This window comes from Macaca fascicularis, chromosome 16, assembly GCF_037993035.2.
Source record: "Macaca fascicularis isolate 582-1 chromosome 16, T2T-MFA8v1.1".
NCBI lineage: Eukaryota > Metazoa > Chordata > Mammalia > Primates > Cercopithecidae > Macaca > Macaca fascicularis.
The window spans coordinates 80,834,682-80,861,907 of record NC_088390.1 but is presented as its reverse complement, the minus strand read 5'-3'; the positions used below and the strand labels follow the sequence as shown (position 1 = coordinate 80,861,907).

The 27,226-nt window shown below is 50.0% G+C and overlaps 1 protein-coding gene across 3 annotated transcripts in view; it reads right to left on the bottom strand.

The window, feature by feature from the left end:
* The window catches only part of CD300A (CD300a molecule), a 38,670-nt gene extending 11,993 nt beyond the window's left edge, over nt 1-26,677 (bottom strand). Inside the window, exons 1-8 of one of the 3 annotated variants that reach the window (XM_005584850.5) lie at nt 26,571-26,677; nt 19,058-19,411; nt 18,229-18,382; nt 15,407-15,501; nt 13,469-13,506; nt 12,952-13,059; nt 12,441-12,598; nt 9,942-10,734 (exon numbers count right to left, since the gene is read on the bottom strand). In XM_005584850.5, coding sequence (XP_005584907.3) covers nt 10,671-10,734; nt 12,441-12,598; nt 12,952-13,059; nt 13,469-13,506; nt 15,407-15,501; nt 18,229-18,382; nt 19,058-19,411; nt 26,571-26,610 — 1,011 coding nt within the window. In that variant the 5' untranslated portion in view covers nt 26,611-26,677 and the 3' untranslated portion in view covers nt 9,942-10,670. Of the gene's footprint in view, nt 1-8,939; nt 9,012-9,941; nt 10,735-12,440; nt 12,599-12,951; nt 13,060-13,468; nt 13,507-15,406; nt 15,502-18,228; nt 18,383-19,057; nt 19,412-26,570 lie in introns of those variants that run through there. The other 2 variants (XM_045376756.3, XM_005584853.5) reach the window with 2 other exon arrangements.
* Between the last annotated feature and the right edge of the window lie 549 nt (nt 26,678-27,226).

The window sequence follows — 27,226 nt, the reverse complement described above, 5'->3', positions numbered from 1 at the left end:
TTAAACATCACATAATCAATTTGGATAACTGATATTTGAAATAATATTTTTTTTATTTACTCTAATATTTATTTCCCCCCAAAATATTATCAGGCTGGGTGCAGTGGCTCACACCTGTAATCTTTAACCTTTTGGGAGGCCGATGGGGGAGGATGGCTTGAGCCCAGTAGTTTGAGGCCATTGTGGGCAACAAAGTGAGATTCCATCGCTACAAAAAATCAAAAAAATTAGCCAGGCATGGTGGCACATGCCTGTGGTCCCAGCTACTCGGGAGGCTGAGGCAGGAGGATCACTTGAGTCTAGGAGTTCAAAGGGTCAGTGAGCCATGACCATGCTGCTGCACTCCATCCTGGGACTCTGTCTCAAAAAAAAGCGTTATGTATACACACACACACACACACACACACACACACATCGGTCCATCAGTCCAACAGGTACTCATTGTGTTAAGTTATCAATGAGATATTTGACATCCTGTCATTTGCAGTAAGTCTTAGACTCAAAGCCCATCTCAGTTTGGACCGGCAGGTCCCGAGGGCTCCATGCTCGCCTGTGGCTGCTGTGCTGGGCAGCACTGTCTCCTGCAGGTTCTCTTGGCAACTCTAGGTCCGCCCAGCCCTGGGTCCCACCAGCTCGCGCTCTCTCCCCTCCCCATCTCTGCTTCAGGCCACTCCCACCCCTTTTCTAGTCTGAGACTGGACAGTTTCCTCTGGCTCCTCGTCATTTCCTCAAATCTATGGCCTATGCACACTCCTACCTCTTTCAACAAAGACTTGAAAGTTTTGAAACTACCCGGTCTCCTCTGCTTTCTGCTGTCTCATCCTTTCCTGGAATCAGTGGAGGGGTGGAGTAGATCAGAAGGAACCACGGGAACTACAGAAATGCATCAGCTAAGCTGGGCGCAGTGGCTCATGCTTGTAATCCCAGCACTTTGGGAGGCCAAGGCAGGTGGATCACCTGAGGTCAGGAGTTTGAGACCAGCCTGGCCAATATGGCAAAACCCTGCCTCTACTAAACATACAACAAATTAGCTGGTCATGGTAGCGAGCATCTGTAGTCCCAGCTACTCAGGAGGCTGAGGCAGGAGAATTGCTTGAAACTGGGAGGTGGAGGCTGCAGTAAGCCGAGATTGCACCACTGTACTCCAGCCTGGGTGACAGAGCAAGACTCTGTCTCAAAAAAACAAACAAACAAACAAAAAGAAGGAAACGCATCAGCTAGCATTTCAAAACTATTTTCCCACCGTAAAGGGTTTTAAAAAAAATTTTGCTGTGTGTGTGCGTGATGGGGTGGGGAAGAGAAGTGCTGGGGAGCTCACTAATGGAGAAAGGACACCCCCAACCCCTACATCCCCCCATAGGCAAGAATCCGGGGCTGGCTGATTCCTTTCTTCAGGTGAGGACTCAGATTATGCAACGTCTTCCTCTTCAGTGCTTTAGTGTAAGAGCAGTGAGCAGAGGCCAGCTCAGGAGATGGCGGTTTTGATAGGAGGACAGAGGAGTAAAGGGCAACAGGGAAACAGGCTGTGCCTTCTCGGTGGGCAGGGGTTGAATTTTATAACAACTATGTTCATTCTTGTGTTATGTACTTGTAGTACTTTGCTATGATTTTATCCTCACCACAAACATAGAAAGAATTAGAGAGTTATTTTTCCATTTTGTAGAAAGAAAAAAAAAAAACCTAAAGGTCAGGTAACCTGTGACTAGCTCTGTTTCCTTTCATTCATAAAAAGCAGAAAATCAAAGTCAGGCGTTGTGGCTTACACCTGTAATCCCAACATTTTGGGAGGCTGAGGCGGGAGGATTGCTTGAGCCCAGGACTTTGAGACCAGCCAGCCTGGGCAACATGGTGAAACCCAGTCTCTACAAAAAATACAAAACTTAGCCAGGTGTGGTGGCGCACATCTATAGTCCCAGCTCCTTAGGAGGCTGAGATGGAAGGATCTACTGAGCCTGGGAGGCAGAGGTTGCAATGAGCTGAGATTGCATGACTGCACTCCAGCCTGGGCAACAGAGCGAGATCCCAAAAGTGCCTCCCGAGAAACCAAGGAAAAGGCTTCTGCTCACATTGCAAAGAAACTGCGTGCAGGTGGGACTGATCCCAACTGTCCTGAAATCCCCAGTCCCACCTCCCACAGCGCCTGGCCTGTGGCTTCCTGCATTTAAGAATTTAAAGTAAGAAAATGAAATCCTGTTTACATGTTCTCATATGTCTTTTTTCTTGTGTGTATGTGTTTTTATGTATGTACACACACCCCCCCACACACACACACAAACAGAGCAAGTTTTTAGAAAATGACAACGTGCCAAGTGGAGCCACTTCATAAAATCTTATTTATTTCGTATGCTCGTTTTTGTGAACTGACATTGTGCACATAACGTGTCTTTTTTTTAGTCCTCTGCCTCTAAGTCACAGATCTTTTCCTTTTTTTCTTTTTTCTTTCTGAAGCAGACTCTCGCTCTGTTGCCCAGGCTGGAGTGCAGTGGCATGATCTTGGCTCACCACAACCTCCGCCTCCCGGGTTCAAGTGATTCTCCTGCCTCAGCCTCCCAAGTAGCTCAGATTACAAGCACGCATCACCACTCCCGGCTAATTTTTTTTTTTTTTTTTTTGTATTTTTAGTAGAGATAGGGTTTCACCATGTTGGCCAGGCTGGTCTCAAACTCTTGACCTCAAATCTGCCCACCTCAGCCTCCCACAGTGCTGGGATTACAGGTGTGAGCCACCATGTCCGGCTGACACAGATCATTTTGTGTTTCACATCTAAGTCTTTAATCCACTAGAATCTACCTCTATATACGCAGTTAGGTAGAGATTCAGGTTGTTTTTCTGCACAGAGGAAGCTGGTTTTCCCAGCTTCATCCACTAAGCAATCTATCCTCTCTCTGATGACCTGTGGGATTACCTTTATTATTATACTTTACGTTCCCATATATGACCTAAATGAAATGCAGTTCGTATATGGTATTATCAGTGGCATGTGAACCAGAACAACTCCATCTTAAATAGGATCTGGATAAAATGAGGCTAAAACCTACTGGGCTGCGTTCCCAGACAGTTAAGGCATTCTAAGTCACAGGATGAAATAGGAGGTCGGCACAAAACACAGGCCATAAAGACCTTGCTAATAAAACATGTTGTAGTAAAGGAGCTGGCCAAGACCCACCAAAACTAAAATGGTGACGAGAGTGACCTCTGGTTGTCCTCACTGCTACACTCCCACCAGCGCCATGACAGTTTACAAATGCCATGGCAATGTCAGGCAGTTACCCTATATGGTCTAAACAGGGGAGGCTTGAATAATCCATCCCTTGTTTAGCATATCATCAAGAAATAACCATAAAAATGGGCAACCAGCAGCCCTCGGGGCTGCTCTGTCTCCGGAGTAGCCATTCTTTTATTCCTTTACTTCCTTTTTTTTGGAGACAGAGTCTCCCTCTGTCGCCCAGGCTGGAGTACAGTGGCACAATCTCGGCTCACTGCAAGCTCCGCCTCCCAGATTCACGCCATTCTCCTGCATCAGCCTCCCAAGTAGCTGGGACTACAGGTGCCTGCCACCGCACCCGGCTTTTTTTTTTTTTTTTTTAATTAGAGATGGGGTTTCACCATGTTAGCCAGGATGGTCTCGAACTCCTGACCTCGTGATCCACCCGCCTTGACCTCCCAAAGTGCTGAGATTACAGGCATGAGCCACCATGCCTGGCCTATTCCTTTACTTTCTTAATAAACTTGCTTTCACTTTGCACTGTGGACTCACCCCGAATTTTCTTGTGCAAGATCCAAGAACCCTCTCTTGGGGTCTGGATTGGGACCCCTTTCCTGTAACATATTTCTCTGACCTGTAACAGCATGAACCATATGGTTTGCTCATACACTGGTTGAACTAAATGGAATGCAATGATCTGTCCTTGATCTTTCTGTTTGCCACTGATCTGTCTGTTTGATCTCGTGCCAGTGATACCACATCGTTTTTATTCCTACGTCTTTGTCCTTGTGGTGTGTCTTAGCATCTAGCAGGACAATTTCCTTCTTTTTAACTGTTTTGAAAGGTTGAATTAACTATTTGTAGACCTTTATTCCACTGAATGCATTTTAAAATAAGTTTATTATGTTCCTCAAAAAAATTTCAGCTGGACTTTTTATTGGGAGTGTATTGAATGTACTGATTAATTTGGGAAGACTCGACATCTTTGTGTCATTAAGTCACCTGAAGTAAGAGCCTAAAAGACCTCTCCATTTATTCAGATCATATTCTGTAACCCTTATTGGAATTTTATTGTTCTCTCCATAAGGTCTCATATAGTCTCGGTGATATGGTTTGGCTCTGTGTCCCCACCCAAATCTCATCTTGTAGCTCCCATAATTCCCACGTGTTGTGGGAGGGACCTGGTGGGAGATGATTGAATCATGGGGGTGGGTCTTTCCTGTGCTGTTCCTGCGATGGTGAATGGGTCTCATGAGATCTGATGGTTTTAAAAATGGGAGTTTCTCTGCACAAGCTCTCTCTTTGCCTGCTGCCATCCACGCAAGACATGACTTGCTCCTCCTTTGCCTTCTGCCATGATTGTGGGGCCTCCCCAGCCACGTGGAACTGTAAGTCTGTTAAAACTCTTTCTTTTGTAAATTGCCTGGTCTCAGGTATGTATTTATCAGCATCGTGAAAATGAACCAATACAGTAAATTGGTACCAGTAGAGTGGGGCGCTGCTGTAGATATCCGAAAATGTGGAAGTGACTTTGGAATTGGGCCACAGGCAGGGGTTGGAACAGTTTGGAGGGCTCAGAAGGAGACTGGAAAATGTGGGTAAGTTTGGAACTTCCTAGAGACTTGTTGAATGGCTTTGACCAAAATGCTGATAATGATATGGGCAATAAAATCAGGCTGAGGTGGTCTCAGACTGAGATGAAGAGCTTGTTGGGAACTGTAGTAAAGGTGACCGTTGTTATGTTTTAGCAGAGACTGGCGGCCTTTTGTCCCTGCCCTAGAGATTCATGGAGCTTTGAACTTGAGAGAGATGATTTAGGGTATCTGGCGGAAGAAATTTCTAAGCAGCAAAGCATTCAAGAGGTGACTTGGGTGCTGTTAAAGGCATTTGGTTTTATAAGGGAAGCAGAGCATAAAAGTTTAGAAAATTTGCAGCCTGACAATGTGATAGAAAAGAAAATCCCATTTTCTGAGGAGAAATTCAAGCTGGCTGCAGATATTTGTGTAAGTAACAAGGAGCCAAATGTTAATCCCCAAGACAATGGGGAAAATGTCTCCAGGGCATGTCAGAGGTCTTCACGGCAGTCCCTCCCATCACAGGCTCAGAGACCCAGGAGGAAAAAGTGGTTTCGTGGGCCAGGCCCAGGGTTCCCCTGCTCTGTGCAGCCTAGGGACTTAGTGCTCTGCATCCCAGCCACTCCAGCCATGGCTGAAAGGGGCCAATGTAGAGCTCGGGCCATGGCTTCAGAGGGTGCCAGCCCCAAACCTTGGCAGCTTCCTTGTGGCAGCTTCCTTGTGAGGCTGAGGCAGGAGAATGGTGTGAACCTGGGAGGCGGAACTTGCAGTGAGCCAAGATCGTGCCACTGCACTCCAGCCTGGGCAACAGAGTGAGACTCTGTCTCAAAAAAAAAAAAAAAAAAAAAAAAGTACACAGTACAAGTACACAGAAGTCAAGATTTGGGGTTTGGGAACCTCCACCTAGATTTCAGAGGATGTATGGAAACACCTGGATGTCCAGGCAGAAGCTTGCTGCAGCAGCAGGGCCCTCATGGAGAACCTCTGCTAGGGCAGTGTGGAAGGGAAACATGGGGTTAGAGCTCCCACACAGAGTCCTTACTGAGGCACTGCCTAGTAGAGCTGTGAGTAGAGGGCCACTGTCCTCCAGACCCCAGAATGGTAAATCCACTGACAGCTTGCACCGTGCACCTGGAAAAGCTGCAGACACTCAATGCTAGCCCGTGAAAGCAGCTGGGAGGGAGGCTGTACCCTGAAAAGCCACAGGGGCAGAGCCATCCAAGACCATGGGAACCCACCTGTTGCATCAACGTGACCGGGATGTGAGACATGGAGTCAAAGGAGATCATTTTGGAAATTTAAGATTTGACTGCCCTGCTGGATTTTAGACTTCCACGGGACCTGTAGCCCCTTTGTTTTGGCCAATTTATCCCATTTGGAATGGCTGTATTTACCTAATGCCTATACCCCCATTGTATCTAGGAAGTAACTAAACTTCTTTTGATTTTACAGGCTCATAGGTGAAAGGGACTTGCCTAGTCTCAGAAGAGATGTTGGACTGTGGACTTTTGAGTTAATACTGAAATGAGTTAAGGCTTTGGGCAACTGTTGGGAAGGTATGATTGGTTTTGAAATGTGAAGATATGAGATTTGGGAGAGGTCAGGGGTGAAATGATATGGTTTGGCTCTGTGTCCCCACCCATATCTCATCTTATAGCTCAAAATTCCTATGTGTTGTGGGAGGGACCTGGTGGGAGATGATTGAATCACAGGGGCGGGTCTTTCCCTTGCTGTTCTTATGATAGTGAATGGGTCTCATGAGATCTCATGATTTTAAAAATGGAAGTTTCTCTGCAGAAGCTCTCTCTTTGCCTGCCACCATTGATGTAAGATGTGACTTGCTCCTTCTTGTCTTCTGCCATGATTGTGAGGCCTCCCCAGCCATGTGGAACTGTGAGTCCAATTAAACATCTTTCTTTTGTAAATTGCCCAGTCTTGGATATGTCTTTATCAGCAGCGTGAAAACAGACTAATACACTTGGTAAAAATTAATATGTCAGTTTTGGGTGTAGAGGGATGGTAAGGTGGAAATTAAAGATTGCTATTTCAAGCTGGACTTGGTAGCTCACACCTGTAATCCCCACACTTTGGGAGGCTGAGGCAGGAGGATCACTTGAGCCCAGGAGTTCAAGACCAAACAGGCAACCTAGTGAGACCTCATCTCTACAAAAAAATAAACAAAGTTAGCCAGTCATGGTGGCGTGAGCCTGTAGTCCTAGCTGCTCCAGAGGCTGAGGTGGGAGAATTGCTTGAGTCTAGGAGGTGGAGGCTACAGTGAGCCATATCCAAGCCACTGCACTCTGTCAGTGTACTCTGCTTGAGTGACAGAGCAAGATCTGTCTCAAAAAATAAATACATAAATAAAATGATTGCTATTTTTTTCTTTTTCTTTTTCTTTCTTTTTTCTTTTTTCTTTTTTTTTTTTTTTTTTTGAGACGGAGTCTTGCTCTGTTGCCCAGGCTGGAGTACAATGGCATGATCTCGGCTCACCACTACCTCCACCTCACAGGTTCAAGCAATTCTCCTGCTTCAGCCTCCCGAGTACCTGAGATTACAGGTGCATGCCACTGCACCCAGCTAATTTTTGTGTTTTTAGTAGAGATGGGGTTTCACCATGTTGGCCAGGCTGGTCTCGAACTCTTGACCTCGAATGACCCACCTGCTTCGGCCTCCCAAAGTGCTGGGATTACAGGTGTGAGCCACCATGCCCGGCCAAAGATTGCCATTTAAAGATGCCGTACACTTGGCAATATCTATCAAAATTGCAAGTGCACAGACTTTGAATTTCTCCAACTTTACCCTTCAGCTCTCTATGAAAATGTGCAAAATGGCATGCATATGTCATGGCACAAACAATGGAATGTTATGGGATGTTCTGCAGCATTTACAGAAGAAGGTAAAATAATCTCCAAGATGGTTGTGACATGAAAATACTACTGTGCAGGAATGGTGGGAATGGGGAGGATATCCCCATATATGGGAATGGGGATGAGCATATACATGTAGGCTGTATATACATGTATATATGTGCAAGATGATTAACTATCTCAGGGGAGAAACATAAGAAACTATTAACCTTATTTATCTCTGGATTCCTGGTGACAGAAATAATAAAGGGACTGACTTTTCACTGTATATTCTCCGTAAATTTTGAGTTTGGCCAGGGCATGGTAGCTCATGCCTAGAATCCCAGCACTTTGGGAGGCTGAAGTAGGTGGACTGCTAGAGCTCAGGAGTTCAAGAGCAGCCTGGGTCACATGATGAAACCCCGTCTCTACAAAAAAGTTAGCTGGGTGTGGTGGCGCACGCCTGTAGTTCCAGCTACTCAGGAAGCTGAGGCAGGAGAACTGCAGTGAGCCATAATTGTGCCATTGCACTCTAGCCTGGACAACAGAGGAAGACCCTGTCTCTGGTTTGACAAAGATGGTCCTTCCCAGTATCCTTTGGTATGCAGAGCTTCCTGGAAGGGAGTTGGCCAGTAAGACTTCTGGAAGACTACTTTGAGCCAGCCCACTCCCTCCTGCTATGAGGCCTCCTTGGAGAATGGGGGTGGTACCAACTGAAACTCTCTGGCAGGAGGACTATGAAGGACTCCCAAGGGGCTGCCACCTTCCAAAAGGCAAGTGGTTTATACCAGGGAACTTATTCCTCCACCAAGCCTTAGAGATTGACGGGGCAGGGGGCTGGGGCCAATCTGTGGCTGTGGCTGCAATACCCTCCTGTCCCAGCCTCCCCTGGCCACTCCACTCAGTTTTATTGTGGAGGTCGTGGTTGTTATAGCAGCTGGCATTGATAACCAACTGATAACCTAGACATTTGCATTTTACAGAGGACTTACTTCTAATTGATAGAAATTCAGACAGAATTAAAGAGAAAATACTATTTCAGAGAATTGAAGTTCACTCCCACTGAGGAGAAGGGGTCCTTCAAACAACGCCTTGAGTCTTAGAGTGAGTCTGGTGCCACGTGCCTTTGTGTTTTAAACCACCCTGCAGAACTCTGTCTCTGCAAACAGGACCCCAAGAAGGGTTACTGCAGGTCGGGACTGGAAGGTGACCGGGCTCAATTCAAGCGCAGTCAACAACTATTTCTGAGTTCCCCTCCGTACCGGGTGCGTGTCTAAGCCCCAACCCACATTATAGGCTTCATGGCAGCCTCACCTTTCAGATCCAGGAGTCCACGTTGCACAACTCCAGGAGTTCAAGGCTGAGCAACACAGTGAGACCCTGCCTCTAAAAAAGAAAAATTAAAATGAAAAAATAAAAACATAAAGCTGTTGGCAGCTGCCACAGACTCAAGACAGCCTGGACAACTCTGCATCAAATTTCAAATCTCCCAACAAGAAAACTGCTGTGTTTTCCAGCATGGAAACTGCCCGGCATGGTGGCTCATGCTGTAATCTCAGCACTCAGGGAGGCCAAGGCAAAAGGATCGCTTGAGCCCAAGAGTTCAAGACCAGCCTGGGCAACATGGCAAGACCCCATCTTTACAAAAAATAAAAAAGTCAGGCATGGCGGCACATGTTTGTAGTCCCAGCTACTCAGGAGGCTGAGACAGGAGGATCACTTGAGCCCAAGAGTTCCAGGCTGCAGTGAGCTGTGATTGTACCACTGCACTCCAGGCTGGGGGACAGAGCGAGGCCCCGTCTCAAAAAACAAACAAGCAAACAAACAGACATCATGGTGAGAAGCAGCTGTGACCCACCTTCTCCCACTCAGTGAGGACTTCTCTCAGGATGTCCCCAACCCACTGCACCCACAAGGCTTCTCTGCACTCATCTGGTATCAAAGCTGGGAGCTTTCTTTTTTTTTTTTTTTTTTTTTTTTTTTTTTTTGAGACTGAGTCTTGCTCTGTCACCCAGGCTGGGGTGCAGTGGCCGGATCTCAGCTCACTGCAAGCTCCGCCTCCCAGGTTTACGCCATTCTCCTGCCTCAGCCTCCCGAGTATCTGGGACTACAGGCGCTCACCACCTCGCCTGGCTAGTTTTTTGTATTTTTTAGTAGAGATGGGGTTTCACCGTGTTAGCCAGGATGGTCTCGATCTCCTGACCTCGTGATCCGCCCGTCTTGGCCTCCCAAAGTGCTGGGATTACAGGCTTGAGCCACCGCACCCGGCCTACTGGGAGCTTTCTTGAGCAGAGGATTGCAGACACATAGCAGGCATTGTTTAAATAACTTTTTACTTCTCCCTTAATAAGATATTTGAAACTGTTTTTATATCTCATATTAAAAATAAATCTAGGAGTCCAGAGAAACTTGCCACCAGTCCTGGAGCCATGAGCAATTCTCTCCTCCCTCTGGCCTCAGTTTCCTTGTCTGTGAGGTGGGGAGGATCTTTGATCTTGATCTTTAGTGGGTCCCCCCGCCATGGCCCCCATGTGAATAGATCTCCACTTTGGCACTCTCTTGGCTCTTCTTGACAGTTCTCCCCAGCTCCCAAGCAATTCCAGACATTCCTGTGGGACTGTGATTGACAAAGCTATTGGCAGGTGCCACCTACGTGAGCCACATCTTTTCCTGGAGCCACGCGAAGCATCTTTGTCCTCCACACACAGAGCCGGGATGAAGCAGGGGCAAAGGAGAAAGGGGCGACAGGTGCTGGTGACTGGGAGTGCTTCCTGCTGCTCCCCGGAGTCCCCAGCCCTGCTGGCCCTCAGGGAAGCCAGTCGAGCTGATGGCAACAGAGGGACAGCCTGGGAAACCCAGCTGCCTGTCTGTTGGTCACTGTCGTCGAGAGCAGGCTGAGGAGGACGTGGGCCAGGGATAAGGGAGCCATCCCTGGACTTCCTGGGACCCATGAGACCTCCGGACAGTGAGGCAGGACAAAGGCCTATGTCTTCTTTATCACACTGTAATGTGAATCTGGTTCCTTCTCCTGGGGCCTCTGAGCAGCTATCCTGTTGGTGTTAGAATCAAACACCACCGAGGCATAGTGAAGTTCTTCCCTGGGGGCGGCCTGCAGAGAGAAACCGAGAAACCGGAGGCTCGGGAGAAGCAGGGGAAGGAAGGACCCCCAGCATAGGACAGAGGAGGGAGCACACCTGAGGGGCCTTGGGGAGGCCTCACTGCAGAGGCTGTACTGTCCTGGCCTCTTTCTCTTTATGATCCTGTCCACCCAGCTGCTCCTCCCCACCTGCGCAAGCCACACCACAACATCCCCAGCATCAGAGGCAGGAGGCTCCCTGGACTCCTTGGGGCTGACCCAGCCTGGTCCATTCTACAGAGAAGAAACTGAGGCCCTGAGAGTTGGCTGGGCTCCCCTGAGACACCTCTGTGCTTCTCTTAATGAAATATTCTTGCGGCCAGGCGCGGTGGCTCACGCCCCTAATCCCAGCACTGTGGGAGGCCAAGCGGGTGGATCACTTGAAGTCAGGAGTTTGAGACCAGCCTGGCAACATAGTGAAACCCAGTCTCTACTAAAAATACAAAAATTAGCTGGGCGTGGTGGTGGGCACCTGTAATCCGTGCTACTTGGGAGGCTGAGGCAGGAGAATCACTTAAACCGGAGAGGCAGAGGTTGCAATAGCCAAGATTGGACCACTGCACTCCAGCCTGGTGACAGAGTAAGACTCTGTATCAAAAAAAAAAAAAAAAAAAAAAAAAGAAAAGAACAGAACAGAACAGAAAAGTTCTCACAATGAAGCAGCCATGGGTCCCTTTCTGGGGTCCCTTTCTGCAGAGGACCCCTAGTCCTCTAGGTAGAGGTGAAGCCAGTACAGGGGTACCACATTGGCCCTGCAGCTCTGATTAACTTGCTGTGCTGTGGGCATGAGTCCCAACTTGTACCATGGGGGCTGGGAGAAGAGTAAGACCATGCCCCATCCACTCTAGATCATGAGACAACAAGTTAGAACAACAAGATGTTGCTGGTTCCAGGCCATGCAGCTTTGTGGACACAAGATCATGTCACGCAAGGAAGGAGTCAGGCTTGACCATCGCAGGGGCGCTCAGAAACTTGGCCAGGAGCTAGCCGAGTGTGGTGTCTCAATCCTGTAATCCCAGCACTTTAGGAAGCCAGGGCGGGTGGATCGCTTGAGGTCAGGAGTCTGAGACCAGCCCAGGGCAGGCGGATCACTTGAGGTCAGGAGTCTGCGACCAGCCTGGCCAACATGGTGAAACCCTGTCTCTACTAAAAATACAAAAATCAGCCAGTGCAACGGCATGTGCCTGTAGTCCCAGCTACTCTGGAGGCTGAGGCTGAGGCAAGAGAATTGCTTGAACCTGGGAGGCAGAGACTGCAGTGAGCCAAGACTGTGCCACTGCATTCTAGCCTGGGGGACACAGCAAGATTCTGCCTTAAAAAAAAAAAAAAAGAAAGAAAGAAAGTTGGCCAGGAGCCATCCAGGACCCTGGGTCCCCAGACCATCCTTATCCTCATTCTGACAGGTGGCGGGAGGTTGGGGAGGGGTGTGGCTATCAGAGGACCCAGAAGTTGCAGGACTGGATCCCCTCTTCCCCTGTCCAGTGCAAAACGGCGGCCTGGGGAGAATGGTACCAGGCTGGAGATATCCCAGGGAGTTGGGCCACTTTTCTAGGCAGACCAGCAACAGTGTCCCCTGTCACCCTGGTGCCAGCCCTCCATGGCACCACACAGCATGTCTGAGGGGCCCCTTCAGCTCCCAGGCCTGGGGGATTCTTTACGCATCCCTGTCTGATGCTTACATCTCTCCCGATCCTCTCTGCCAAGTGACCCGCAGCTTCTGCTTGAACTCTCCCACTAGTAGGTGAGTCATGACCCAGGGAGGCAGCCCCCATCCTGTTATTCCAGTTGAAGGTGGCTGCGCCCAAGGGTTGACCCACAGCGGGTCACAGACAAAAACCTGGAAAGCAGAGTTGATGCCAAAGAGATGATGAGACCAAAACAGTGAGAAGTCTCAGTTTCTCACCTTGGTGCATGATACACAGCAGGTGCTTAACCCATGCTGGACTTCACGGACTCTCAGAGCCATAGCTGCTGGCCACCCTCCTAACTGCCCAGCCGCAATGACACCAAGCCCTTCTAAGGACCTCTACTCTGGCAAAATCAACACTTGTTCCATCTCCGTGTGTCCCCATCCCTGACAGGCACAAGATCACCAAGCTCACCCCTTCCTTCCCCTTCTGCCCACTCCCCTAGGGGTGCCCTGGCACAGCCCAGGGGCCGCATGCCCAGAAGCCGGGCTCCTGCACTTACCACGGTGCTGTATTCCACCTGCACCTCTCTTGGTGGTGCTGGCTCTTCCTGCAGAGGCCACGACAGTAGCTCCAGATTCGCGTAGTGCAGCTCACTCTGCTCGGCAGCCTGGGTGGGCGGGAGGTCCCAGGTGGGTGTCCACGGAGCTCTGCAGCCTCTGTTCCTGCATCTCTGCACGTGTCTCCCCCTCCTCTATGCTCTGAGCGCCTCAGCCCCCACTTCCCCTTCCTGCCTCCACCCCACTCCATCCAGTAGTTGAATGTTCCCCAGGTCAGCTCCGCTGGGAGGGCCTCCCTTCATTCCATTTGCCCCGTTTGGGAGGGGACAGGCTGGCCAGGACTCAGAACAAGACCCAGTGACCACATCTCCCAGCATCGTTCGTCCTGCTCTGGGCGAGCTCCCCACTCCATGCATCCACCATCCATCCTCCATTGGCTGATGGGACTGTCCAACTCCCCAGCATCCTCTGTACCCTCCACCCAGCCACCTGATACACCTCCTGCTGAAGCCCCCTTACCTGCTTGGGGTTCTGGGACAGCTCCGAATGCTCACCAGCTAGAGATAAGAGGACAGGAAGGAGGTTGAATCCTGGAGCAAGGGCCAGGATGGAAGGTCCTACAAGCCTTCTGGGAAAAGGCCTTTCCCTAGAGACCTCAGCCCTGGGGACCTATCCCTTCAGGCCTGAAGCATGGTAGGAACTCAAGAGTTTGTTGAGTGAGACTCTGTCTCAAAATTAAAAAAAAGAGAAAAAGAAAACAAAAAATCATAGATGAATTTATAAAGGCATAGAAAAAAAGACTGGAAGGACATACCTCAGGTGCCAGTGCCTGGTTTTCTCTAGGTGGTGGGGTTTTTAGTTATCATTGATGATGGGGGATTTATTTCCTTCTTTGTGCTTTTACTCATTTTTCAAATTTCCTACAATAATCACATATATCCTTCTTAAGGGAGGAGTGAGAGCCTTTCTGGGTGAAAGGGCACAAAGGAAACCGAAAGGGACTCAGAACTCAAACAACCCAGTGGCGTCCACGTGAGTGCTGAAGTTTAGACTGGGGTTGCCAGAAAATGACACAAGCGAAGCAGACGGGAAAGAGGAAGTGATTTTCTTCCCATACACCCTGTACAGATCTACTATAGCTGATTTCTCCCCCAAAAGCCTGGGCGCCACGGGAAGCATTGGGGGTGCGTGTGAGCAGTGCCCCCCACCAAGTATGCACCAGCCTATCCTGCAGCTATGAGTGGGACAGGATAACCCCATCTTTTCCCACCCCAGTCTCACTTTGCAGTCTTGGAAGGCTTTGGACAAAGATTCCCATGAGAATCTTCTGCCCATGGAATCTTGAACTCTCCAAACAGGGAGGAAGTTTCAGGCTTACATTTGACCTCGGCCAGGAATCTGCTCTCCTAGAGGACTGGTGGCCACACCTCCACTTGTTCCTCCGTTCCTGTGCTTATTCAATTCGCCTATCAGGTATTTATTGAGCACCTACTTACTGAGTGCCAAGAGTTCCTGTTCTCTCTTTTAATCTGAGCTCAGAGGAGGGCAGCTGAACTAGAGGTTGCCTGGAGCCCCCTGGGGTGCCCATTGTGGCTGGAGATATTGAGTAACACATTAATTTGATGAATATGGTTCTGTACCTCTTTGAAGCACATGCCTGTGGGAAGACAGGAGAGGACGCCAACAATGACAGTCTGGTTTCCAAAAGGCTGTGACAGCAGAGGTATAGCCAGGAGGGGTCCCAAGTCACTCTTTGGAGTCAAAGAAAAGGTCCCAGAGAAAAGAAAGTCTGAGGACCACTGTGAGTCCACTGGGAGTGAGCTGGGGAGAGAGGGCAGGGGAGGCCCTCCACGTGTCCAGAGTAAACCCAGAAGGAGAGGAGAGGCTGAGGTTGAGGCTGTTATTAAAGGAGATACAAGAAGTTGGTTTCCAGGGTGCACTGATGGGGAGAGGGAGGTGGGTAGGGCCAGATCGCGGAGGGCCATGACTCCTGGAGAGACCTGGACTTTTTTGGTGGGGGAGATCATGCAAGGGTTTATTTTATTGTATAGACACAGGGGTCTTGTTGTGTTACACAGACTGGTCTTGAATTCCTGGGCTCAAGCAATCCTCCCATTTCAGCCTCCTGAGTAGCTGGAACTACAGATGCACATCACTGCACCCAGGTCACCATGCCAGGGTTTTAAACAGAAGAGGATCATTGCTTCATGGGCCAACCACCCTTGGGCTGGCAATGGGAATGCCTCCTGCTAGGGAGCCACCTCCCACAGCCTGTAACCACCACGCACAAGGATGCTTCCTCTGGGACCTGCCCTGTAGGATCACCCAGGGTGTGCGGTCTGGGTGTCGCATTTGATAGCAATACTGTGAGACGAGGACATAGCTTTGAAAATGAGTGTCTGTGGTCAAGGCCTGACCACCCCAGGTGGGGCAGAGGGGTGTGGGGAGCCAACTCACCTTTGATCCGTTTCCAAAACATCCTCCAGGCTAGCAGGGAGGCCCCCATCAACAGAAGCAGCAACAATGCCAACAGGGAGAGGAGCAGCGGGAGCCTGGAGGAGGCACAGGGTGGTGAGGGTGGGGTGAACTTGACTTCTCCAATTTATTTTTTTATTTTTATTTATTTATTTTTGAGACAGGATCTGGTTCTGTTACCCAAAGGAGGCTGGAGTGCAGTGGTGATCATGGCTCACTGTGGCCTTGAACCCCTGGGCTCAAATGATCCTCCTGCCTCAGCCTCCTGAGTAGCTGGGTCTACAGGCACAGGCCACCACGGCTAATTTTTAAATTTTCTGTAGAGACGTAGTCTTGCTATATTGCCCAGTATGGTCTCAGACTCCTGGGCTCAAGCCACCCTCCTGCCTCAACTTCCCAAAGTGCTGGGATGACAGGCATGAGCCAACATACCTGGTCTCCTTCTCTAACTTTTTAAGTAGATAGATACGGTCAATTAAAAAAAGATAGACAGTATAAAGCCTCCTTTCTACACACCCCCCATTTACACATTCCCCAATTTCCCCACATACACACACATGCTGTTCTTAAGACCCTTCCAGAGTTTCTTTATGTGTATACAAGCAAATACGAATGTACGGGATTTCCCTTCTCTTTTCACACAAAGGAGGCCTCCTCTAACACTATTCTGGTTTTACTTTACAACACATCTTAGAGGTCTTTCCACGTCAGTGTATAAAGAAGTCCCTCACTCTTTCCTATAGCTACAGGGTATTCCAACACATGTATAGACTGTGATTTATTTAAACGTTCCCTCTGAATGGGCATTTCCCCCAGTCCTTTGCAATGGTAAACGTTGCTTATAAATTGCCTTGCAGCTCCACCTTTTCACACCTGACCATGCAGCAGCAGATTGACCAGGAGGCTGATGCAGCCCAGCTTCAGGCCCCTCCATTGCTTGGGCCCCTTCTTTCATGCCTACGTTTGCATTCATAATTTTGTCATATTTTTCTTAGATTTCCCACCCACTAACCCACCCCGCAAACTGCACAACCTTCAGGCCCCACAGAACCCAGTGCTGCCACCTATGTGTATCTAAAGGGTAAGCTTCTGGAAGAGGCAGGTTCAAGCCTGAACTCTGCCTTGTCTTATATGTTGGCAGAAGTCTGTAGAGGGGTCTAGTAAAGAATCTGGCTGGCCTTCGTCCCCAGCTCTTAGGAGGGAGGCTTTAAATCCTTGGAATTTCCCAAGAATTAGGAGTGTCTTTGTTGTTCATGAATCACACCTGGACTTTGGGAAGAGACGAGACAATAGGATGGGGCTGGTCACCAGAAAGACCAACTACGTAATTAGAGACTTGGAGCCCTGAGCCGGCCCAACCTCCCAAAGAGGGATTGGAGGTGGAGACAGTTCAATCACATCATACCTATGTAATGAAACCCCAATAAAAACTCTGGACACCAAAGCTTGGAGGAGCTTCCTGGTTGATAAATATATTGAGGTGCATGGGGGAGGGTGCAGGTGATGCTCCCTGATTTTAGCTGGAGAGGGCACAGAAACTGTTTGGGATCCTCCCAAGCCTTGTCTTATGTGTCTCTACATTGGCTGGTCCTAATCTTTATCCTTTATCCTTTATGATAAAACTGTAAGTATAATACTTTCCAGAGTTCTGAGTCTAACAAATTATTGAACCTGAGGGGGTCCTGGGAACCCCCAAATTTGCAGCCAGTTGGTCAGAAGTGTGGTGGTCTAGGGATCCCCAAAGTTCAACTGGCATCTAAATCAGGGTGGTCTTGTGGATATGGAAGCTCTTCACCTGTGGGGTCTGCACTAACTCTGAGTGGCTAGCACCAGGATTGAATTGTGGGGTTTTGTGCTGAATAGGGAGTCCATGAATCCCAGAAACGGTTTGTGACTGCACATGTTTTTCTGAGGAGAGTGTCCATAGATGTCAGATTCTGTGTGGGGTTGGTGACCCCCAAAAAGGTTAAGAACCACTATTTAGAGAGGAGAACTCAAGGCTTTGGAGTCACATAAACCAGAATTGGAAGCTTAGCCTTAGCCTCTTGTAGGTACTTGACTGGACAAATTGCTTAACCTCTCTGAGTCTCTGTTTACTCATCTGTAAAATGGGGATTGATGTGGGTTGGCTGTGTCCCCGCCCAAATCTCGTCTTGAATTGTAGCTCCCATATAATTCCCATGTGTTGTGGGAGGGACCCAGTGGGAGATAATTGAATCATGGGGGTGGTTTGCCCCACACTTTTCTCGTGGTAGTGAATAAGTCTCACGAGATCTGATGGTTTTATAAGAGGAGACCCCTTTTGCTTGGTTCTCATTCTCTGTCTCGCCTGCTGCCACGTAAGACATGCCTTTTGCTTTCCGCCTTGATTGTGAGGCCTCCTCAGCCATGTGGAACTGTGAGTCCATTAAACCTCTTCCTCTTTATAATTTATCCAATCTCAGGTATGTCTTTATCAACAGTGTGAAAACAGACTAATATTGGGAATGACAACAGTACAGGGCTGCAGTGAAGGGCAAACGAGAGCACTCATGTGAAGCATCTAACACGGGCCTCGTAGGATGTCACCAGCCCTCAGTAACTATCAGTGTCCTTCCATCTGCCCCCTGACTTCTCCCCGACCTGAGCCCCCGTCCAAAGCCAAGGGCAGGTCCAAGCTGGGGTGTACAGACTGTGGCTTCCAACCTGGGCCTGGGGCAAAGGGAGTGATGCACACCTATTGCTGACCCACATGGCCGAGGTCCCCGCCCTGGGCTCCTCCCCGCACAGGGCCCCCTCCATGTCTCAGGGGCTAGGGTGCTTACTGTGAGCTCACGACCTCCTCATTTTCCTTCCAGTTGCTGGTACTGTGGGTGGCACTCACTGCAAACAGGGAAGTGGATGATACAGGTGGAAACACAGTTGTGATTGTTGAAGTCTTGGCTGCAGTGATGCTTGTAGGTGTCATTGACGTTGATGCTGGTGGCAAAACCACATTATCAGACCCAGGGAGCCGTCCTCCAGCTCTCCCACCCTCAGGATGCCTTTTTGGTTTGATTTCACATAAAATATCCACTCAGGAAGGGGGCAGGATGCAGGACCCCGGGGCCACAGTCTCTCCAGGACCCTCCTGGGCCAACTGGGCATTTCTGAACAGGACGCAGGTGCCACTCCCAATGGTCCTGATTTTCCATCCTGCTGATGAGGGTCCAGGTCTCCTGCAGGCCTCCCTGCTGCAGAGGAGTCTGTCTACACTGCAAATCTGACCTGTCTTGTGCTAAGGCTCCCCCTGAGGGCAGCAGCTTCCCATCTGGACCCCCAGCCTCTCTGTGCAGCCCCACCCTTCCCCCACGCAGCTGCACTTCCGTGGGGCTGAGCCACAGGTGCGCTCCTGGCTCCTTCACAGGCAACGCTCTCTCAGCCCCCCGTCACCGGACCCTCCCCTTCTTCAATACTGGGCAGACATGTCGGCTGCTCCAGGAGAGACGTCCTGACTGTGTTCCCCTGGCTCCACCTCTCTGTCACACACACACACACAAACACACACACACACACACACACACACACACAGTCGGCTTCACGTCTCTGATCTGATTCCTGCCCCAACAATTCCAACCTGAGCCTATTTAGGCGCTGAGGGAAGGAGGGGCTCACCTGGGAACACGGACACCTCAACCTGGGCATAGGGATCATAAAGGTCTTGGTGCCACGGTGTATCCACCCCACACCAGTATGTGCCTGCGTCCTCCTCTGTGAGGTTCTCCAAGGTCACTGTGAAGCTGAGGTTTTGAGGACAGTCCATGATGGACACTCGGCCGTTCATTTTTCCTGCTGGCCCTTCAGTCTCCACAATCTTGGCACATCGGAGAACCCGTGGTGGTCTGCACCAGTATTTGTTGAAAGTCTTGTGTTTCTCCTCATAGCGACACTGCACGCTCAGGGATCCCCCCACGGGGCCGTCCACGGTGCTGGGGCCTCTCAGAGCAAAACCTCTCAGAGCAAAACAGCCTGAAAAACACAAGCCCGGGTCCTGGCTCTTCCTCAGATGAGCCTGGTCAAGGGTGCCCTGGGGTCAGGGCCGCATGGACCCTGGGGGTGTGGAGGAGGTAGTGGCAGGCAGACAGACCTTGTCCACCCAGAAGCGGGGACTGAGAGGCTCCCTCCATGCACAGGTGGAAATGGGGCAGAGGCTTTCCATGGAGACTGGAAGAGCTCAGGCTGGGCGCCCTGGGGTCACCTCCTCCAAAGATTCCCCGACTGCACATCAGCACCCCCAGCCCTCAGCCCCTGACTCCTTCACCCATATCAGCTCCATCAGCCAGATTTATACCTTGAGCATTCTCTTTTCTGCTCTGCCACCCCCAAGATTTTGCCCATAGCAGCCTCTTTCTCCAGCCCCTGCCTCCTTTCCCTTACCCTTCCCAATCCTCTCACCCACTGGGGGCCTCCTGCTTCCAAACCTGCCAGGACCGTGAGAACTCGCCCCTCAGCACCTGCCCTCCCGGGAGGGCCACCCCAGCCCTGGGCGCTCCAGCAAGAGGAAGATCAGCCCTCATACTGATCTGGTCCCACCAGGGGGGCAAACCCGGGCAGTAATGGGGTTGTCAAGCCATTTTGACAAGAATACTGGCCAGGTACAGTGGGTCGCGCCTGTAATCCCAGCACTTCGGTAGGCAAAGGTGGGTGGATCACTTGAGGCCAGGAGTTCGAAACCAGCCTGGCCAACATGCTGAAACCCGTCTCTACTAACAATACAAAATTTAGCTGGGTGTGGTGGCACACACCTGTAATTGCAGCTACTGGGAAGGCTGAGGCACGAGAATCTCTTCAATCCCGGAGGCAGAGGTTACGTTGAGCTGAGATCGCACCACTGCACTCCAGCCTGAGTGACAGAGCAGAGACTCCCTCTCTCAAGTCACAAACGCAGAAGGCTCACTGACAAAAACTTCAGTTCATCCTGTGTCTTAGTTTGCCCAGCTCTCCTAGACTTAAATCTCAGAAATAAATAAGCTTCCTTGAAAATTATGTCTACCATTTTCCCAAATAATTCTCAGATGCAAAGCGGGGAGAGTAAGGTGATGGCTCGAAGCTAGTGTCGGCCACCAAGCAGAGGACACATGGCCCCTGCCCAGGGCAGATGGGCATGTGCCTGCTGGGCAGTTATGTGTGCAGTGTCTCACTGCCCTTGTAATTCTGTGGCCCCATATTGGCCAGGGATGGCGGGAGGAGGGCTTGCTCTCCTTTCCTCGGGTTAGAACTTTTTATTTTGAGGTGGAGTTTTGCTCTGTTGCCCAGGCTGGAGTGAAGTGGTGGGATCTCAGCTCACTGCAACCTCTGCCTCCCGGGTTCAAGTGATTCTCCTGCCTCAGCCTGCTGAGTAGTTAGGATTATAGGCGTCCACCACACCCAGATAATTTTTGTGTTTTTAGTAGAGATGGGGCTTCATGTTGGCCAGGCTGGTCTCGAACTCCTGACCTCAGGTGATCTGCCCGTCTTGGCTTCCCAAAATGCTGGGATTACAGGCATGAGCTACTGCGCCTGGCCAAAACTCTTTAATTTTACTTACTGTTTCAAATGCTTAAATCTCCACACACATGAGACTTTGAGACCACGCTAATGAACGCCCCAGGTGGGTAGGGGTCTCCTTCTCATACCTTCAATGTCTACAGGTGCCTTGCACATGGTAGGCCCTCTCTAAAAACTTCAGTGCAAGCTCCTCCTCGACCCCATTGGCTCCACACCCAGCCCACGGCTGCCCAAAGATGATGACAAGCTCCTCGGTGCCTCTCCCAGAGGCCCATCCAAACCTCTCCTCGCCTGGATGAACAGATCCCCCTGCAGGGAAGGCCGTTCTAAGCTTGCTACAAGTGTGATGTTTCCTGAGACTCTCAGCGGCAATTGCCAGGACAAAGAGAAAGAACCTCAGAACCATCTGCGTTTACATCTCTACCCTATTACGTATCAGCTGTGTGTTCCGGGGCAAGGTAGTTAACCTCTCAGAGCTTCAGACACCTCGCCTATAAAGTGGTGACAATTGTCCCTGACTCATATGGCCTTTGTGGGTGTTAAATGAGACCACAGGTGTAAAACGCCTGGTAAATAACATTAGGTTGAATCACATGAAATGGCTGATATTCAACCTTTTGACCAAGACAACAGGGTTTCACATGACTTGAGCTAATAAAACTAGATAACCTTTGGGCTGGCCTAAATAAGACATGACAAGAGAAAAGGACTATAGATGAAGAAAGAATGAAGAGTCAAGGTATCATTTTGCAGAAATTCCCTACAAAAAATTCATAAACTTAGATGAATGTGATTTTCTGGAAAAACAAATACTAAAACTGACATATATTAAGTGCTTAATAAGTAAATGGAGCCTGGGCAACATGGTGAGATCCCATCTCTACAAAAAAATACAAAAATTAGCCAGGTGTGCTAGTGCACATGTGTGGTTTCAGCTAGTCAGGAGGCTGAGGTGGGAGGATCACTTTAGCCCAGGAGGTCGAGGCTGCAGTGAGCTTTGATCGCATCACTGCACGTCAGCCTGGGTGACAGAGTGAGACCCTGACTCCAATAAATAAATAGGCCAGGTGCTGTGGCTCATGCCTGTAATCCTAGCACTTTGGGAGGCCAAAGTGGGAGGATTGCTTGAGCCTAGGCGTTTGAGGCCAGCCTGGGCAATGTGGTGAGACCCTTATCTCTACCAAAAATACAAAAAATTAGCCAGGCATGGTGGCATGTGCCTGTATTCTCAGCTACTCAGGAGGCTGAGGTGGGAGGATCACTTGAGTCCAGGAGGTGGCGGTTGCAGTGAGCTGTGATCATACCACTGCACTCCAGCCTGGGCGACAGAGTAAGACCCTATCTCAAAAAATAAATAAATACTGTCAGTTCCCAGCCCACCTTCACCCAAGATACTGTTCCTGCTCCCTGTCCTGACCCGATTCCCTGCCTCTCCTGGGCTGCGAATCGTCATCTTTCTTTGTCCACGTTTTGGCTTCTCTCCTGACCTCAGTGACTCCACCACCTTTGCCCACAGCACCCAGTCCTGTCTCTCGTCCTACCTCCAGTATCTGACTTCCCTATGGATTTAGTCTCTCTCCCCCCTTCTCTCTCTCTCTTGCTCTCTCTCTCTCTCTTTCTCCTGATTAACTTCTTTCCTCCGAAATCTTGGATAAAAAACTGTCACTCAATCTCCCCAAAGCTCTGCCCCATCTGTGAAGGTGTCATTATAATTTAGAGATTGCGAAGTGTCAGAAAACCCTCCGTTTGCTTCCCCACTTACCTGGAACAACCACACGGATCCCCAGTGCTCCCACGCTTGTGCTTGTGTGCTTTCTCTCCTCCAACCCGAATCACCACCCCCAACCCCTCCAATCATAAACAGGAGACTGGGGACCACCTTGGGGCCAGGGTCCTCTACCAGGATATTCCTCTGTCGTCTTAATGTTTTTCTTTAAGATCACAGAGTCTTGACCCATTAACTCTCAGATAAATGACTGAACTGTCCAACTCAAGAGGTCAGAAGAGGAACACACACACGCACATACACAACACGGAATACACACACACACACACAACACAGAAAGAACCAGGTCATCTTTCACGAATTGGTGAATTCACAGAAATCAGTGAATTAAGAAACAGAAAAACAGTGGAGTTAGTATATACATTAATAAATGGATTTTTTTTGTAAGGGGTAAATGATTAACTATTTTATTTTATTTTTTTGAGACAGAGTTTCACTCTTGTCACCCAGGCTGGAGGGCAGTGGTATGATCTCGGCTCACTGCAACCTTGGCCTCCTGGGTTCAAGCGACTCTCATGTCTCAGCCTCCCGAGTGGCTGGGACTACAGGGTGGGTGCTACCATGCCTGGCTAATTTTGTGTTTTTAGTAGACACGGGGTTTCACCATGTTGGCCAGGCTGGTCTCAAGTGATCCACCTGCCTTGGTCTACCAAAGTATTGGGATAACAGGTGTGAGCCAATGTGCCTGGCCTCAAACAATTAATTGGACTAGTGGGTAGCCAGACCAAAAAAAAAAAAAAAGACACAAACATAAAATTCAAAAGAAAAATAACAGTTTAATTTGCAATTCTCTACAAGTAAGTCTGTAAATCTGGACGACACTGATGATTTTTTAGGAAAATATAAATTATCAGTGTAGGCCAAGAATAGACTTTTTTTTTTTTTTAAGAGACAGGGTCTTGCTATATTGCCCAGGCCAGTCTCAGACTTCTGGGCTCAAGCTATCCTCCCACCTCAACCTCCCAAAATTCTGGGATTACAGGGGTGAGCCACTGTACCCAGCTAGTTATTAAGACCAGCTAGTTATTATGACTGTTATTAAGAAATTATTTCCCTTCCATCAAAAGAAAAGAAGCAAAACTCAGACAGTTTTACAAGTTAGTTCTTTCAAAACTTTAAGGAACAAATAATTTCAGTTTTATTTAAACATTTGCAGAGAACACAGAAACAGGGAGATCTCCCTGATTCTTTTCATGAAGTCAGCATAATATATCAAGACAAACATCCGACCAGATCTCCTAATGTAATTCACCTCCTTCATAGCTGAAAGGATAAAAATAATAATAATTTCTATAGATAATAAAAATGGTATTTTGTGGGGGCCTGGAGCAGTGGTTCACGCCTATAATCCTACCACTTTGGGAGGCCAAGGCTGGCAGATTGCCTGAGCTCAGGAGTTCGAGACCACTTTGGGCAACACGGTGAAACCCCGTCTCTACTAAAATACAAAAAATTAGCCAGCAGTGGTGGCAGGTGCCTATAATCTCAGCTACTCAAGAGGCTGAGGCAGGAGAATTGTTTGAACCTGGGAGGTGGAGGTTGCAGTGAGCAGAGATCAAGCCACTGCACTCCAGCACTGGGTGATAGAGTGAGATTCTGTCTCCAAAAAAATAAATAAATAAAAATAAAATAAAAAATGTTTTGTAGGAGCCAGGTGTGGTGGTTCATGCCTGTAATCCCAGCAGTTTGGGAGGACAAGGTGGGAGGATCCCTCGATCCCAGGAGGTGGATGCCAGCCTGGGCAACATGGTAAGACCCTGTCCCTAAAAAAAATTAAGAATCCATGGCCGGGCGCGGTGGCTCACGCCTGTAATCCCAGCACTTTGGGAGGCCGAGACGGGCGGATCACGAGGTCAGGAGATCGAGACCATCCTGGCTAACACGGTGAAACCCCGTCTCTACTAAAAAATACAAAAAACTAGCCGGGCGAGGTGGCGGGCGCCTATAGTCCCAGCTACTCGGGAGGCTGAGGCAGGAGAATGGCGTGAACCCGGGAGGCGGAGCTTGCAGTGAGCTGAGATCCGGCCACCACACTCCAGCCTGGGTGACAGAGCAAGACTCCGTCTCAAAAAAAAAAAAAAAAAAAAGAATCCAGCTGGGTGTGGTGGCACACACCCGTAGTTTCAGCTACTGGGGAGGTTGAGGTGGGAGGATCACTTGAGCCTGGAAGTTGGAGGCTACAGTGAACCGTGACTGCACCACTGCACTCCGGTTTGGGTGATGGTGGGAGACCCTGTCTCAAAACATAAAAATGCTGGCCAGGCTTGGTGGCTCACGCCTGCAATCCCAGCACTTTGGGAGGCCAAGGTGGGTGGATCACATGAGGTCGGGAGTTTGAGACCAGCCTGACCAACATGGAGTAACCCCATCTCTACTAAAAATACAAAATTAGCCAGGCATGGTGGTGCATGCCTGTAATCTCAGCTACTCAGGAGGCTGAGGCAGGAGAATCACTTGAACCCGGGAGGTGGAGTTTGCAGTGAGCTGAGATCGCGCCCTTGCACTCCAGCCTGGGCAATAAGAACAAAACTCCATCTCAAAAAAGAAAAAAAATTTAATAAATAAAAGTGAAAAATGCTTTGTGGATAGTTGTGAGTGGATCCCTTCTTCCTACTAATGAGAAGCTCTGGTCCTTTTCCCCCGAGTCAGCGACAGGGCAGGGACAGCCACCACCACTGCGTCCGCTGGGCCTCATTCTGGCTGTACCAGCCAATGAGTCAATGGGAGAAAGAGAAACAGATATCAGACAGGAACTGAAAACTCCCCATGCACACCGATCCTATGGAAACAGAAGAACACCCGAGAGAATCGAAGGATCACCAGTCATGGCAGGATGACCCGTTTCCAAGTCAAGACACCAAAAGTAATAACCTTCCCACAGACAAGTAGTTAGCAAATATAATTGCAGAAAACCTCCGATCTGTAGGGAAAGCAACCAAAAACACGTAAAATATCCTAGAACTAGGCCTGAGGAGTCTGCACAGGACCCGTCTGAGAAGAGCAGTGGATGTGACTGAAGGCACAGTGGGTGACTCTGCGGGAGGAAGCCCTGCGCTTGGACAGGGAAGGCTCAACCCCACGCTTCTCTGCCTGGCCTTTTCCCTCCTTGCCCTCTCTACCACCTTTTCTGTCCCCTCTGTCCCATATGCCCTTCTTGGAGAGGACTGACCCCTGGTTCTCAGGCCCACGCAAGGGCTAACCGTAGCCAGACCTGCCTCGGGACTTCCTCTGCTCAGGCTCCAGCCGCTGGACTGCCCTGGTTAAATCTCCACATTCCAGAGACTATTGACCCGCTCCCCACTCCCACCCTACCTCCCCGACCGCCCCGCCCCTCCTCCACACCCTGCACCTGGTGAGCCGGGCATCTCCGCCACCCTCCCCACACCCCCCTCCTCCACACCCTGCACCTGTTGAGCTGGGCATCTCCCCTACCCTCCCCACACCCCCCTCCTCCACACCCTGCACCCAGTGAGCCGGGCATCTCACCCATCCTCCCCACATGCGCCTCGCAGTCAGTGGCTGCCGCTCTCCACCCATCCTGCCTCTCGCCCCTCTTCCTGTAAGAATTCAACTGAAAACCTAAAAGGTTCCTTTTCTGCACCAACCCCTTATCACTCACCCCACTGTGGTTCAGCCAAGGTACCTGGGTGCAGAGCGGGGAGAGGCTCTGGCTCCTTCCTCTCCCAGGGGTGTGGCCCTTCATCTGTCCATCTTACATGGTGGACAGAGCGCAACCCGTTCTGCGTTCTGCACCGAGTCCAGACTCGGGGTGTCTCCTGTGACACCTGCCCTGCGGCCCTGCCCCTCGCACCCTCCATCCCTGATGCAGACTTTCCCGGGCAGGGAGCCTCTTACCTGGGACCCAGAGAAGCAGCAGAACCCAAGGCAGCCACATGGTCCCTTCCCCAGCACAGGCGGCACTTGCAGCGCCAGGTCCCAGCCGGACCCGAGGGGACAGTCACGACTCCAAGGCCCTGACTTCTGCTTTTCTTGGTGCCGCACTGCTTCCTTGTTCAGCTTCTTTTGGTTCTATTCCTGGAGCCGGCCAGAAAATGGAGGAAGTTGGGGAGCCCCGGCTAAGCCTCCCCTGGGAACGGTGCGTCCTCCTTAACGCAGGTTAAGGTTGCAGGTTCCTCGGCTATTTCTAGTGATGAGACCTCTCCCTGTAGTGACTCCGTAGCTCGCAGGACTGATTCCCGACTCTCACCTCCCCGGGTCTCCTTCTAGTGGAAGGCCCAATAACTCCTCCCTCCTTTCCTTGTAGTCAAGATGGGCAACCCTGGGGGAGGGGCCCGCTGAGCCGGCTCCTCTCACCCTCGGTGGTGCCCACGAGGAGGCTGCCCGGGGGAACTCCCCTTTCCTGAGTCCCTTCCCTGAGTCCCTTGGGGGTCCAGGCCTGGGCTTCCAGGCTTAGGGAAGGGGAGTTGTCATCGTGACCCCAGAGTCCCTGAATGGTTCCTAGTCTTGGAAATGTATTCAACTTGACACGGAGGTCCTCCAGCCATGCCTTC